This window comes from Trichechus manatus, unplaced genomic scaffold (genome assembly GCF_000243295.1).
Source record: "Trichechus manatus latirostris isolate Lorelei unplaced genomic scaffold, TriManLat1.0 scaffold00033, whole genome shotgun sequence".
NCBI lineage: Eukaryota > Metazoa > Chordata > Mammalia > Sirenia > Trichechidae > Trichechus > Trichechus manatus.
The window spans coordinates 19,895,637-19,909,447 of NW_004443969.1; the positions used below are offsets into that span (position 1 = coordinate 19,895,637).

The 13,811-nt window shown below is 37.6% G+C and overlaps 1 protein-coding gene across 7 annotated transcripts in view; it reads right to left on the minus strand.

Annotated features, from left to right (window-relative positions):
- Nucleotides 1–13,811, minus strand: part of ZEB2 (zinc finger E-box binding homeobox 2) — a 146,131-nt gene that overhangs the window by 8,720 nt on the left and 123,600 nt on the right. For all 7 annotated transcript variants that reach the window (XM_023730226.1, XM_023730221.1, XM_023730220.1 and 4 more), the window contains 2 exons: nt 11,149–13,118; nt 9,567–9,747 (listed from right to left, as the gene is read on the minus strand). In XM_023730226.1, the coding sequence (XP_023585994.1) occupies nt 9,567–9,747; nt 11,149–13,118 (2,151 nt within the window). The remainder of the gene's footprint in view (nt 1–9,566; nt 9,748–11,148; nt 13,119–13,811) is intronic.

The following is a 13,811-nucleotide window of genomic DNA, read 5'->3' on the forward strand; positions in this document are numbered from 1 at the left end:
CCTGTTGAACAAGACACTTCTGGTGATTTAGCACGTATTTTTATTAGGTAATTCTCTTCCTAACATTTTTAAAACGAGAATGTGTATAAAAGTGATAAAGATGGCATCATTACTGGTATTTATTGGCAACTGGTATTTATTGGCATTTGTATCTTCTGTTTGTTACATCATAAATGGTTGCTTTGAAAATGGGCTTTGAGTCTTAACCAGAACATGCTGCCAAGTTAGGAAGGAGTAGAAATAAAGATGATGTTAGGAATGTCTTATCAGTCATATGATTCTAAGCATACAATTTAGAGAGGAAACCATTCAAAAATACAAATAAGAAAGATGTGTGTCATGAAGGCTGAACTGATTCCAAATAGTGTTTTCCCTCTAAAGTTTTCCATGCGATGTCAGCCACTTGTTGAGTGTTAAAATACTCCTCAGCTAGAGAATGCTGTATTTCCTTTGGCATTCCAGGCAGTTTCTAACCAGTGTTTGGAACTTGAAACCAGTGCCAAGCCTAAACACATCTGGTTGATTCCAGGCCACAAATAGCACTGGAATGCCTTCAACACCTTCCATAGCTGCCATACTTAAAAGTTTATTTCCAAAATAGAACTGACAAAAAAAAAAAAAAATTATCAGGCTGGTGTTCCAGAGTTAAAGTCAGAAACTTGTCATGTAGAGCACTATGTATCATCAGAACATACGTGAAGCCATGTGCTTATATTCCTCTAATACACCAAAAACCCCCATTGCTGTCGAGTTGATTCTGATTCATAGCAACCCTACAGGACAGAGTAGAACTGCCCCACAGGGTTTCCAGAGAGGGATTGGTGGATTCAAACTGCCGACCTTTTGGTTAGCTGCTGAGCTCTTAACCTCTAGGCCACCAGGGCTCCTCTATTCCCCTAATACAAACTTGCATTTCAGCAAATTGAATTAAAAGCCGGCATTAGTAGATTCAACTCCATTTTTATTTGCTAAGTGTCATGTTATAAGATTAGGAACCCATTCTACACACTTCACGTATTCAGTGATATGGTGATATGTAATCTCAATTAGTAATCAAATATCTTTAATTATGTTATTGAATGTCTCTGGGGCATGCCACTATTTAGAAAATGCTGTAGACTGTTGCATGTTATTTCATGAATGGTCTTTGTTTTACTGGAATGTCCAGTAGAAATTTAGTGGTGATAGATGTGGTGAGGCATAATATTAAAGTAGGAAGAAGTTATTTACCTGTAAGGGAAGAAATCAGAAAGATACTTATTGGTGACTACCAGCTGTATTGGACATAAAGACGTTTCTAATAACCTACTTCAAAGACTAAGGCAGCTAATAGTCTGAAGAAAGAAAGTATAATTCAAACCACACAAGAACCATTCCTTAACTTTTAGAAAAGATGTTTTGAATGAGGTAAACTGAATAATAGAGAGGAGAATTCCAATGGAGTGCCAAGAATCTGGAAAGATGTGTGCTTTTCCATTTCACAAGACCACCGGGTGGGAAGGTAATTTAACAGGAAGCAGAAGTGTATTTGGGAAAAAGACAAAGGTTTTGCCTTCCAGGAGACTTCACGTTGCTATGTTGTGAATTTGGTCTTTCTTGTGTGGACTTGGAGCTTAAAGAAATGGATGCTATCAGGAGCAAGGATAACACAGTTCTCACAGCAGCAGTTCATTCACTGGGGCAGGATGGTGCAGTGTTAAATACGGGAGATGGGGCCTAGAGTCTGACTATCTGGGTTGAAATCTATGTTTTAGGAGGTGCAGGGCAGTCTTGGGAAACCCTGGTGGCGCTTACAGCTGCTAACCCAAAGGTCGGCAGTTCGAATCCACCAGGCACTTCTTGGAGGCCCTATGGGGCAGTTCTACCCTGTCCTATAGGGTCGCTATGAGTTGGAATCGACTCGACGGCAAAGGGTTTGGTTTAGTTTGAGGCAGTCTTAGGCATGGTAACCTCTCTAGAGGATCAGGTTCCTTGTCAGTAAAAGGAAGATCATTTTGGGATCTAACTCAGACTGGGCATAAAGAGTACAGGAACAATGTATGTAAAATATTTAATACAAGGATTGCACACAGTAAGCACTTAATTTATGTTAGATAATTTTATTCTTGTTCATTAATATATGTTCAATAATTTCCCAAGTTCTAAGCAAGATGCATATATCAGAACCAGAGTACATTAGAGAAACAAGTCTGAATGGAGAGAAGAGAAACACTAGATGAAATATTTCTTGGTGCTTTAGCTGTTACAGTGTGCATTGGTGTAGAATTGTTCTATGACCTTTTTTAGATACCAATATCTCATTAGCTCTGGAGCACAAAAATGTCAACCAGTTACATCACTTCACGAAGAGACTGTGTGAATAATTCTGAATGCACATCCTAGTTGGATATGGCTTTCTGTTTCCAAAGAAACACAACACAGAGCAGTATCCTGAGACAGAGTGAGCGTTCTCCAGCACAGGTTTCAAGGCCTATTAGGAAAGCTTGGGGGATGCCCACTAACCTGTAGCCTATTTTATAGATAGTCTATGGTTACAGACAATCAATTTTCAGGGAATTCATTCAATAATAAACAATAGGCTTACAAATATATATTAAGTCTCTATTATGAACTGATAACCTGAAAGAATAAAATGTTCTGCCATTATGCCATGCAAAGGACATTTTGGTGGTGGTGGTGGGGGAAGCTTGATCTATACCTTGCACTAAATACTCTACCAATCTCCAGAAGATTCACTGATAAGTATTTAATCAATTCAATTTAAATAGAAACTGACTTGAACATTCATCTTTTTTTTTTTGACTTGTTTGATTGGTTTACCTGATTTAAATCAAAATGTCCTGGAATTAAATTCCCACACGAACAAGATACAAAAAATCATCCAAACTGATATTTAGTGAACCAAAAAAATTTTTTTAGGGTAAACAACTTTTTTTTCTAATATCTAGGTTCATTATTCACTTGTCAGCTAGAATGAAAACTGAAATTAATAATAAAATGGAAGGTTGCTAGTATGCAAAAACTATCATGTAACTGAGAAAAAAATTGGTAATTTATTTAAAACTGAGGCTTTATTTACTCAAAAGTAGAGACATTTTTATTACTTTTCCAAATAAGGTGGGTTTAAAAGCATCTACCACAATGTCTCAACAGAGAAAGTACCCAGTAAATGTCAGATTAAAATTTTAGTGGAATACAAGTAAGTTCTTGACAGTGTCTAATACCAGTTTCAGATCTTATATTACAGTCTTTATTTGAGACAATTAATCCTACTGAAATCAACATTTGTGTGTTTCCTTCCTCTATCCCAGTCTAATCAAAAAAAAAAAAACCAAACCCGTTGCCATTGAGTCGATTTAACTCATAGCAATGCAATAGGACAGAGTCTGATATTGTGCTGGAAGATGAGCCCCTCAGGTTGGAAAGCACTCAAAATACAAGTGGAGAAGAGTTTCCTCCTCAAAGTAGAGTCAACCTTATTGACGTGGATGGAGTAAAGCTTTTGGGACCTTCATTTGCTGATGTGGCACGACTCCAAAGGAGAAGAAACAGCTGCAAACATCCACTAACAATTGGAATGTGGAACATACGAAGTATGAATCTAGGAAAATTCCGACTCATAGCGACCCTATAGGACAGAGTAGAATTGCCCCATAGAGTTTCCAAGGAGCTGCTGGTGGATTCGAACTGCCAACCCTTTGGTTAGCAGCCATAGCACTTAATCACTACGCCACCAGCGTTTCCAAAGAAATTTGGAAGTTGCCATAAATTAAATAGAATGCTTGAAGATCCTAGGAAATAGTGAGCTGAAATGGACTGATACTGTCCATTTCGAATCAGGCAATCCTATAGTCTCTTATGCTGGGAATGACAAATTGAAGAGGAATGTTCACATTCATTGTCAAAAAGAAAATTTCAAGATCTAAAGTACAACACTGTCAGTGATAGGATAATATCCATACGCTTACAAGGAAGACCAGTGAAAACAACTATTATTCAGATTTACTCACCAACCACAAATGCCAAAGATGAAGAAACTGAAGAATTTTATCAGTTTCTTCACTCTAAGATTGATCAAACATTCAGTCAAGATGCTTGATAATTACTAGTGATTGGAATGCGAAAGTTGGAAATAAAGAAGGATTGGTAGTTGGAAAATTATGGCATTGGTGATGGAAACAACACCAGAGATCGCATGATAGAATTTTGCAAGACCAACGACCTATTCATTGGAAATACCTCTTTTCAGCAACATAAACGACAGCTGTACATGTGGACCTCACCAGATGGAATACACAGGAATCAATTCGACTACAGCTGTGGAAAGAGACAATGGAGAAGCTCAATATCACAGTCAGAACAAGGCCAAGGGCTGACTTTGGAACAGACCACGAACTGCTCAAGTTGAAGCTGAAGAAAATTGAAACAAGTCCACAAGAGCCAAAGTATGACCTTGAATATATCCCACCTGAATTTACAGACCGTCTCAAGAATAAATCTGATGCATTGAACACTAATGAACTGAAGACCAGACGAGCTGTGGGATGACATCAAGGACATCATACATGAAGAAAGCAAAAGGTCATTAAAACAACAGGAAAGAAAGAAAAGACCAAAATGGATGTCAGAAGAGACTCTGAAACTTGTTCTTCGAACATAGAATAGCTAAAGCAAAAGGAAGAAATGATGTAGTAAGAGAGCTGAATAGAACATTTCAAAGGGCGGCTCAAGAAGACAACGTAAAGTATTAGAATGAAATGTACAAAGACCTGGAGTTAGAAAACCAAAAGGGAAGAACACGCTTGGCATTTCTCAAGCTGAAAGAACTGAAGAAAAAATTCAAGCCTAGAGTTGAATGATCTATGGCCAAAATACTGAACTATGCAGGAAGCATCAAAAGAAGATAGAAGGAATACACAGAGTAACTGTACAAAAAAGAATTTGTCGATGTTGAACCATTTCAGGAGGTAGCATATGATCAAGAACCAATGGTACTGAAGGAAGAAGATCAATCTGCTCTGAAGGCGTTGGCGAAACGCAAAGCTCTAAGAATTGATGGAATACCAATTGAGATGTTTCAACAAAGGGATACAATGCTGGAAGTGCACTTGTCTGTGTCAAGATTTGGAAGACAGCTACCTGGCCAACTGACTGAAGGAGATCCATATTTGTGCCCATTCCAAAGAGAGGTTATCCAAAAGAATGTGGAAATTATTGAATAATATCATTAATATCACATGCAAGTAAAATTTTGCTGAAGGTAATTCAAAATGGTTGCAGCAGTATATCAACAAGGAACTGCCAGAAATTCAAGCCACATTCAGGAGAGGATGTGGAACAAGTAATAGCATTGTTGATATCAGATGGATACTGGCTGAAAGCAGAGAATACCAGAAAGATGTTTACCATGTTTTATTGACTCTGCAAAGGCATTCGACTGTGTGGATCATAACAAATTATGGATAACATTGTGAAGGATGGGAATTCCAGAACATTTAATTGTGCTCATGCTGAACCTGTACATAGACCAAGAAGCAGTCATTGGAACAGAACAAGAGGATACTACGTGGTTTAAAGTCAGGAAAGATGTGCATCAGGGTTATATCCTTTCACCATACTTAGTCTGTATGCTGAGCAAATAATCCGAGAAACTGGACTATATGAAGAAGAACATGGCATCAGGATTGGAGGAAGACTCATTAAACAACATACAATATGCAGATGACACAATCTTCCTTGCTGAAAGTGAAGAGGACTTGAAGTACTTACTGATGAAGATCAAAGACTACAGCCTTCAGTATGGATTGCACTTCGACGTAAAGAAAACCAAAATCCTCTCAACTGGACCAGTAAGCAACATCATGATAAATGGGGAAAAGATTGAAGTTGTTAAAGATCTCATTTTACTTGGATCTACAATCAACGCCCATGGAAGCAGCAGTGAAGAAATCAAATGACGTATTGTATCGGGCAAATCTGCTGCAAAAGACCTCTTTGTAAGTGTTAAAAAGTCAAGAGGTCACTATGAGGACTAAGGTGTGCCTGACCCAAGCCATGGTACTTTCACTTGTCTTATATGCATGCAAAAGCTGGACAGTGAATAAGGGAGACTGAAGAATTGATGCCCTTGAATTATGGTGCTGGCAAAGAATACTGAATATACCATAGACTGCCAGAAGAACGAACAAATCCGTCTTGGAAGAAGTATGGCCAGAATGCTCCTTAGAAGTGAGAATGGCGAGACTTTGTCTTAAGTACTTTGGACATGTTGTCAGGAGGGACCAGTCCCTCATGCTTGGTGAAGTAGAGGGTCAGCAAAAAAGAGGAAATCCCGCAACTAGATGGACTGACACGGTGGCTGCAACAATGAGCTCAAACATAGCAATGATTGTGAGGATGGCAGAGGATTGGGCACTGCTTCATTCTGTTGTACATAGGGTTGCTTTGAGTCAGAAGTGACTGAATGGCACAACAATAGGACAGAGCAGAACTGCCGTATAGGGTTTCCAAGGCTGTAAATCTATAGAAGCAGACTGCCACACCTTTCTCCCAGGAAGTGGCTAATGGGTTTGAACCAGTGACCTTTTGATTAGCAGCTGAGCACTTTAACCACTGTGCCACCAGGGTTTCTTGTCCTACTCTAGGTCCCAGGAAAAGCAAGCAAGCAATAAGCCATTACTATGAAAAATTAAGCATTATGACTTTGGTATCTGCGTAAGAAATAAATTGGTTAATGTAGAAGAGCACATGATCCCAAGAATAAGTCTCTCATAATTGCCTTCTTACTCTAAACTATACGTTAAATTTTACACAGACATAACAAACACACTTTACCAACGGCACATTGGTAATCAACACATAATCAAATGATAATTCAACTTCACTTCCCAGTCTTAGAATCTGTTAACCCAGAGACAGTTGTCACTTATAATTTTCATAGTAGTATAGTCTTAAATATTATTAGTGTTTATTATAAACAAAAGGTTTAAGGGGCCCAATTAGGGAAGGAAAATAGGCTAAATTTTCACATATATCACAGTGATAGATAATTTATGAAGAACTAACTTTACTTTGATGGAACCTAATACACTAGAGCCCTGGTGGCGCAGTGGTTAAGAACTCAGCTGCTAATCAAAAGATCAGCAGTTAGAATTCACCAGCTGCTCCTTGGAGACCCTATGGGGCAGTTCTACTCTGTCCTGTAGAGTTGCTATGAGTCAGAATCAACTTGACGGCAATGGGTTTGGTTTAATACCTTGACAGTAGTAATGTCATGAGATGTTTGGTCAAGAGAGCAAAAAGTTAACACACTGCAAACTTAACAAGCTGGGAAGCCAACGAGAGTTTAACTAATCACACGTTTAGAGAAACCATTGTATGGTTAGCATCCTGTTGCTAGGCAATTTGTTTCTAGTCAGCAGGTCTTCTCACATCTTAAAGGACCAGAGCCTTTTTTTTTTTTTAATGCAATTTATTTTTCTAACTGTAATGGTTACGCATATTTGTGATCTGTCAACCTTTGGGTCTCTTAAATATCTATATATCTATATAACTTGTGGACTGTCTAATTGATAAGAAAGAAATAGACTGACTGGATGTCAATATGTTTGACAGCCCTCACTAAAATACAAGTTTTACACTCACCATGTAGTATATGATAAAGTTTGCATATGGTCATACAATAAAACCAATCAGATAGGCAAGATGCCTTTAGTAGTGGAATAATGAAATACAAAATATGTTTAGGGTTGATTAAAATATTAAAGTAAATTTAGATATGAAAGTATCTTCACTGTGTAAATGCTCAATAGGACTTGGTACTAAAAAAAAAGTGTGAATAAAAGACAAATGTAGAAAATTTTGAGGCTTCAAGCATTGAATTATATAACAAAAGCATAAAACCTGTTTGGATTTGCTTTTCAAATTGACTGTATCAATATAACCCAATTTCATTGGGTTGTATCAATATAAATATTATTACACTATTAGTTGAACTTTTAAAACAATAGCCATTAATGTCAGTCAGCTGAAGGACAAGGAAACAGGATTGGGTGGAGTATGAGCGCTGCTATTTATCAACCTGTGCTCCTCACAAATACCCTCAACACTTAATGTTACAGAACTCACCCTCTCCACCCTTCAGGCTAATTCTTGTCACTTGTGCTCCCCAAGGATAGTTTGGGATCAATCACTAAAAAGGGTGCTACGTATTTAGACAGTCAGAATGTGGCGGGAAATATTCAGATTGCCTTCCTTTCCCTCCTCCTTCCTTCCTTTCCTTTTCTTTCTTTCTTTTTTTTCCTTCCTGCCTCTTCATCACTTTTCCCTCAAAAGCATTAATGTTAGATTATTTTTTTCTTCCAGATGAAAGTGTTTGATACTAGACTTCCTGATTTGAAATGAAAAATTTCCTAATTTTACCCATGGAAAATTTCCTGATTTCTACCCCTCCCACCAATATTTTGATCGAGATCCTGCACTCCTTCGTTTCTCACCTAGAGTCAGTTCAGCGTGCCAAATTTCTAGCAGAGAAGAGCTGGAGATGGGTTAGAGACAGGGATGAAGCTGAGTTACCTTGCTGTTGGGGTGGGAGGAGAGGAAGGCAGAAGCACAGGTGTGGCTCTACTACAGGCTTGCACTGGGTTCAGGTGCTGGATTGTGGAAAATAATACGTGCTTTACATTACGGGGAGCCCTGGTGGCACAGTGGTTAAGAGCTTGGTTGCAAACCAAAAGGTCGGCGGTTTGAATCCACCAGCTGCTCCTTGGAAACCCTATGGGGCAGTTCTACTCTGTCCTATAGGGTCACTATAAGTCAGAATTGACACAACAGCAATGGGTTTGGTTTTGGGTTTACATTATGGTACTTCATCTTTCTTTTTTTAAAATTAACCCACTGTCTCTCTACTCCTAGGGAAGAATTAGTCTGCTGTCTTGTCAAGTCTGTATAATTGCTCCTAATTAGTAATGGATGAATTGGAAATAAGCTAATTAAATTTAGAAAGTTTGATTTCAGTCTTCCAAATATTGGCAGTCTCCATAGCTCATTTGGCCTATTGCTTTACTTATGACTTTTCTTTTACAGTACTAAACCTTTTAGTTTATTCAAAATGTGGTCAATTTATGAAAACCAAATAAAATCACCCCCAAATAGTAGCTCATTTGATGTTTGGATGATGAAACTAATAGATCATTGACTGAATTTTTTATTAAATTTTTACACATACAGGTTCATCACAGCTGAAGCATTTGATGATATTTCCAATAACTGGCTTGCATCATGCCATTTCACTGACCAGGACATTTAAATATTCCTTTGATATGATTTGTCAATTTGGTTTACAGATTAAGTCAAAAGATATGAAGACAAGCACACTCATAAACACATAAATGATCCAATAAACGGGTAACAAAAAAGTCCTACTGAGCTAGGCAAAAGCATTATTTCCTCCTTGTTGAAGGTATCAGCATATGCTATATCTTATGGTGCACAAGTGAACTCATTAAATATTATGAAATGTACAGCAGGCCGGGAAGCTCTAACTAGCTAGTCAAAGTCACTCATACCTGTGTGTTCGTATTTATGTCGCAGAAGGGAACTGCTTTTCTGGAATGTCTTGTCACATAAGTCACATGCATACATGCCACTCTCTGTCTTCTTGATCTTCTTTCGAGACAGACAGGAATCGGAGTCTGTCATGTCATCTAGGCCTGACATGTAGTCTTGTGTTCCATCAAGCAATTCTCCCTGTGATATAATCACATAGTTCAACACAGTCTCTTCCCTTTGTGTTTACACCAAACAACCTTGCCTAGGCTGACATTTTTTTGGAGAACCTCAAAAGTTGACTGCTACTAATAGATCTAGTTTTTTAAAATTAATATTTTCCATGAACAATATATGGGATCTCACACTTCAACAAAAATATAAACCTTGTCTGCCCTAGATGGTAAAGCTGTTTTTCAAGAAAATAGTCAACTCTAAAGGTGAGAAAAATATACATTTTCCTAAAATCCTCTGTTTTCTTTATACCAGGAAATATCCACGAGTGAAAATCAAAGATCTAAATTTGTATATTTTTCAGTGTGCTTAACTTTAGAAATGATCTGTAGCTGTAGAAACCTCATTTTAATTGAATTTTATATTTAGGTACAAAATGTTATTATTATGCAATCTATTTAAATGTATGTCTACCAACTGAAGGCCTCGAGCTATATTTTTATATTTAATTTTCTAATTTGAAATAGGGAATATTAATAACACTTTTTATCAATGTTCTATCTATGTTAAAACAGCCTTCAGCATTAAGCAATAATGAATGTGGATCAGTAAATTATTAAATTTCTTGATATTTATTTTGTCTTGATCCAAACGAGTGCAAACTTGTGTGATAACATATATTTCCATTTGCTAGCCCACAGTTCAGCTTTCTTAGACTACGTTTGCACTAATTAATATTAGAGAAGATTAAATAGGCTTAAATACATTTACAAAGAGGGCGGATGTACTGTAAATTGGAATACTGGAACATCTGTTACTGAGGTGTACTGCTACTTATGCTCCTATTTTGCAAACAGGGATTATGCTGTATAATGTTAAACATACCTGTATTTTGTATTTGAAAAACCATACATTATTTATTAGTTTGAAAATTACAAAAGAAGTCATGTGGAATGCACAAAATACTTTTTAAACACTTTTAAAAAAATATACTCTTTTAAACAAAATATATTACATTAATGTATATTTATATGTCCTATCAAATTTATATATGTATAAATCGTGAACATCTGTAGAGGTGTGTGACTGTTACAAACTTTAGTTTTTCAGTGTCTACATAAGTCCCACCAAGTGTTATCAATATACAATTCTAAAAGCTGATGAATCAATCTAAATGTTATCTCAAAATAAATATTGATTTCTTTATCTTTTTTTAAAGCAAATGTGCTTACATAGAACAACATTTCATTCTTTCCTCCATTTATTTTTCTAGCTCACTCGGCTTTAAGTTCAAGTTAAAATAAACTCTTACATTTCTGCTGAAAAAATAGCACTTGATTTTTTTCACTACTGTTTTTTTTTCTGCATGCCCATAAGCTCTGTAATTTTCATCTCCTCTATTCAGAGCAAAACGATATGTCTCATTACCTGAAATCCTTGTTTCCGCTGGTACTTTCTCCTTTGCTGCATTTCAGCAAAAGTAGCTGCTCCAGTTGGGTAGGTATAGGCCATATGTGGTAGGAAGCTCATCTGATCCAGTCCTGGGTATGGTCGTAGCCCAGGGATACTGGTCTGGACTGGTGGCATGAAAGTGGCAGGGGGAAATGCGCTTTGTGGTGGAAGGGCTGTGTATAAAGGTTTGGCACTAAATGGATTCATGCCAAACACTGGGTTAGTGCTTTTGTTGTCCAGATTATTTGAATTTGAAAACTCCTTCTTGATGAAAGTCAAGTTTAGCGGCTCATCCGAATTTTCGGATGATGAAGAAATACTGTTATGGTCTAAACTGATGCTACTAGCTTTTGTTTTGTTCTTTGCGGCTATAATACTTTTGGGTTCTTTCATTTGTTTTGGTAATGACAAGTCCAAAGGCTCAGCCTGAAGCTCCTCAGAAGAGAAGCTGTTTGGAGTGTAAGAACTACTGTGGGAGTTTTTAGAAGATGTGGAGGAAAGATTTAAGGGAGAAGGAGTATTACTCCTTGAGTGGTCCAATTTTTCAGCTGGTTTAATATTGGTAAAGTGGGAAGGTTTTGTTAGCCTGAGAGGAGGATCACAATTTGTAACACTGTTATGGAGTTCTGCTATAGATGGTGATGTTATGGAGTCCATAGGTTTTACGGGAGACCTGGGTAATAAAGAGTCTTTTGTGGGAGGGTTATTGTTGGGAGCTAACAGCTTGGAGTTCCTTTCCAGTGATGGTGACCTGGAATTTGAATACTGGTAGACTTTTCGTTGCTCAAACCATTCCTTCACAAATTCCTGAGGAAGGCCCACAGCAATGGAAATTTTCAGCAGTTCATCAGAATTGGGCTCCATGTTCATAGCATAATATGCTTTAAGTACAGACATGTGGTCCTTGTATGGGTTGATGGGGCTTGTCATTCCTTTCTCAGAAAGTACAGATGACAAGAGGAGGGCTTTATTATCAACAAAAACTCCGGCTTTGTTGGGGACTATGTTTTCATGAGGTTGCAGGACTGCCTTGATCTCTTCATTCATCTTACAAAGGTAACGTTCATGCTGATGCAACGGAATGGGGCCAGGAAAACTTTCTTTGCAGAACTGGCATGAAAATGGAGTGGCTATGTTATGGTTCTCAATCATTTTATCGTCGGTGACCAAATCTATTAAAGTACGTAGCTTCTCTTTCTTTATATTACTTATCTGTCTCCTTGAGTCAGTAGTCAAGCTCTGGAGGCAAGCTTTGGCTTCATTGACCTTTTCTAATGTATAGTCAATAATACTTTTAGTGGCACCATTATGACTCACTACTGGAAGACCTACAGGTGGAATATTAGGAGAAGTAACTACTTGTTCCTCAGGTTGAGAGCATGGATCCTTCATGTGATAACCTTTCAACTTTGAAATTTCTTCAGCCTTGCAGTCCATTTTTTGCCTGGAAACCGTATTGTCCACAATCTGTAGAACCTTTTGTACCTCGCTTAAATTACTGTTCATTGTGGGAAATCCAAGTAAAGGGGCTTCCATCCCTACACCTAAGTGCTGCATTGGACTTTGAGCAGATGGATGAACTCCTAAAGGGCTGGTTGCTCCAAGTCCACCATTCATAAAGGGACTAGTGCCACTAAACCCGTGTGTGGCCATAAGAACTTTATAGTCATTGAAGTCTAGTGGTTCTGTTTTAATTTTAAGTAAGCCTGTTTGTTCAGACATACTAAGTGGTTTTCCATTCTCCAATTTGTTTCTTAACTGGGTAATGGCTGAATTAGTAGGAGAAGAAGAAACAGAATTAGGGGAAGAACCCGTCTTGATATTGTTTCTCATTCGGCCATTTACAGAGATTAAACCAATACATTTCTTGCTGCTGATGTGCGAACTGTAGGAACCAGAATGGGAGAAACGTTTCTTGCAATTTGGGCACTCGTATGGTTTTTCACCTAAAATGATAATTAGAATTAACATTACATTTCTTTGTTTAGGTAACAATTACATTTGTTATCACAACAAGAATCTGTGAAACTAAAATGAAGGGAACACAATGGAGCACCTCTACAATCAAGGTGCTTAGATTAGAATTATTTGACCATAACCGTTTCTGGGCTTTATCTACCCAGTGAGGACATAATTCAAGATGTTAGCAGTGGGAGGTGAGGACTATCTATGCCTTTTTCAGCCAAGATCCCAAATCTTGTCTTGCCATCGGCAGCCTCCCATTTAAACAGAGTGTCAGATTAATGTGTGGTCAATAGCACAATAAAGATGTCACAGTATTTAAAGGGAAGTGGAGCCATGTCTTTAATCAACTCTGTGTAGATTCCATTGATTCTACCAATCCAACTAGTCCTTTGAATAGCATCCAATTTGGTAATAAAATGCTTGGCAGAGCTATCAAACTAGTTATAAAGAAGAAATCTCAGTGGTAGAATATTTCTTCTGTAATATGTAGCTTTCAGAAATCAAGGGATGTTTATCATACACACGCTCCTATCCAAAATTCTTCAACTTCTTCTTTCATGGTTAGGTACCAAAAATGACTTTCCTTCAGAATTTGCCAGTTGAGTTTCTTTAGATCAAAAATGGTTAATCTGTAGGAGAGTTTTTAAAGGGAGAAACAAAGAGCCTCTCTAGGT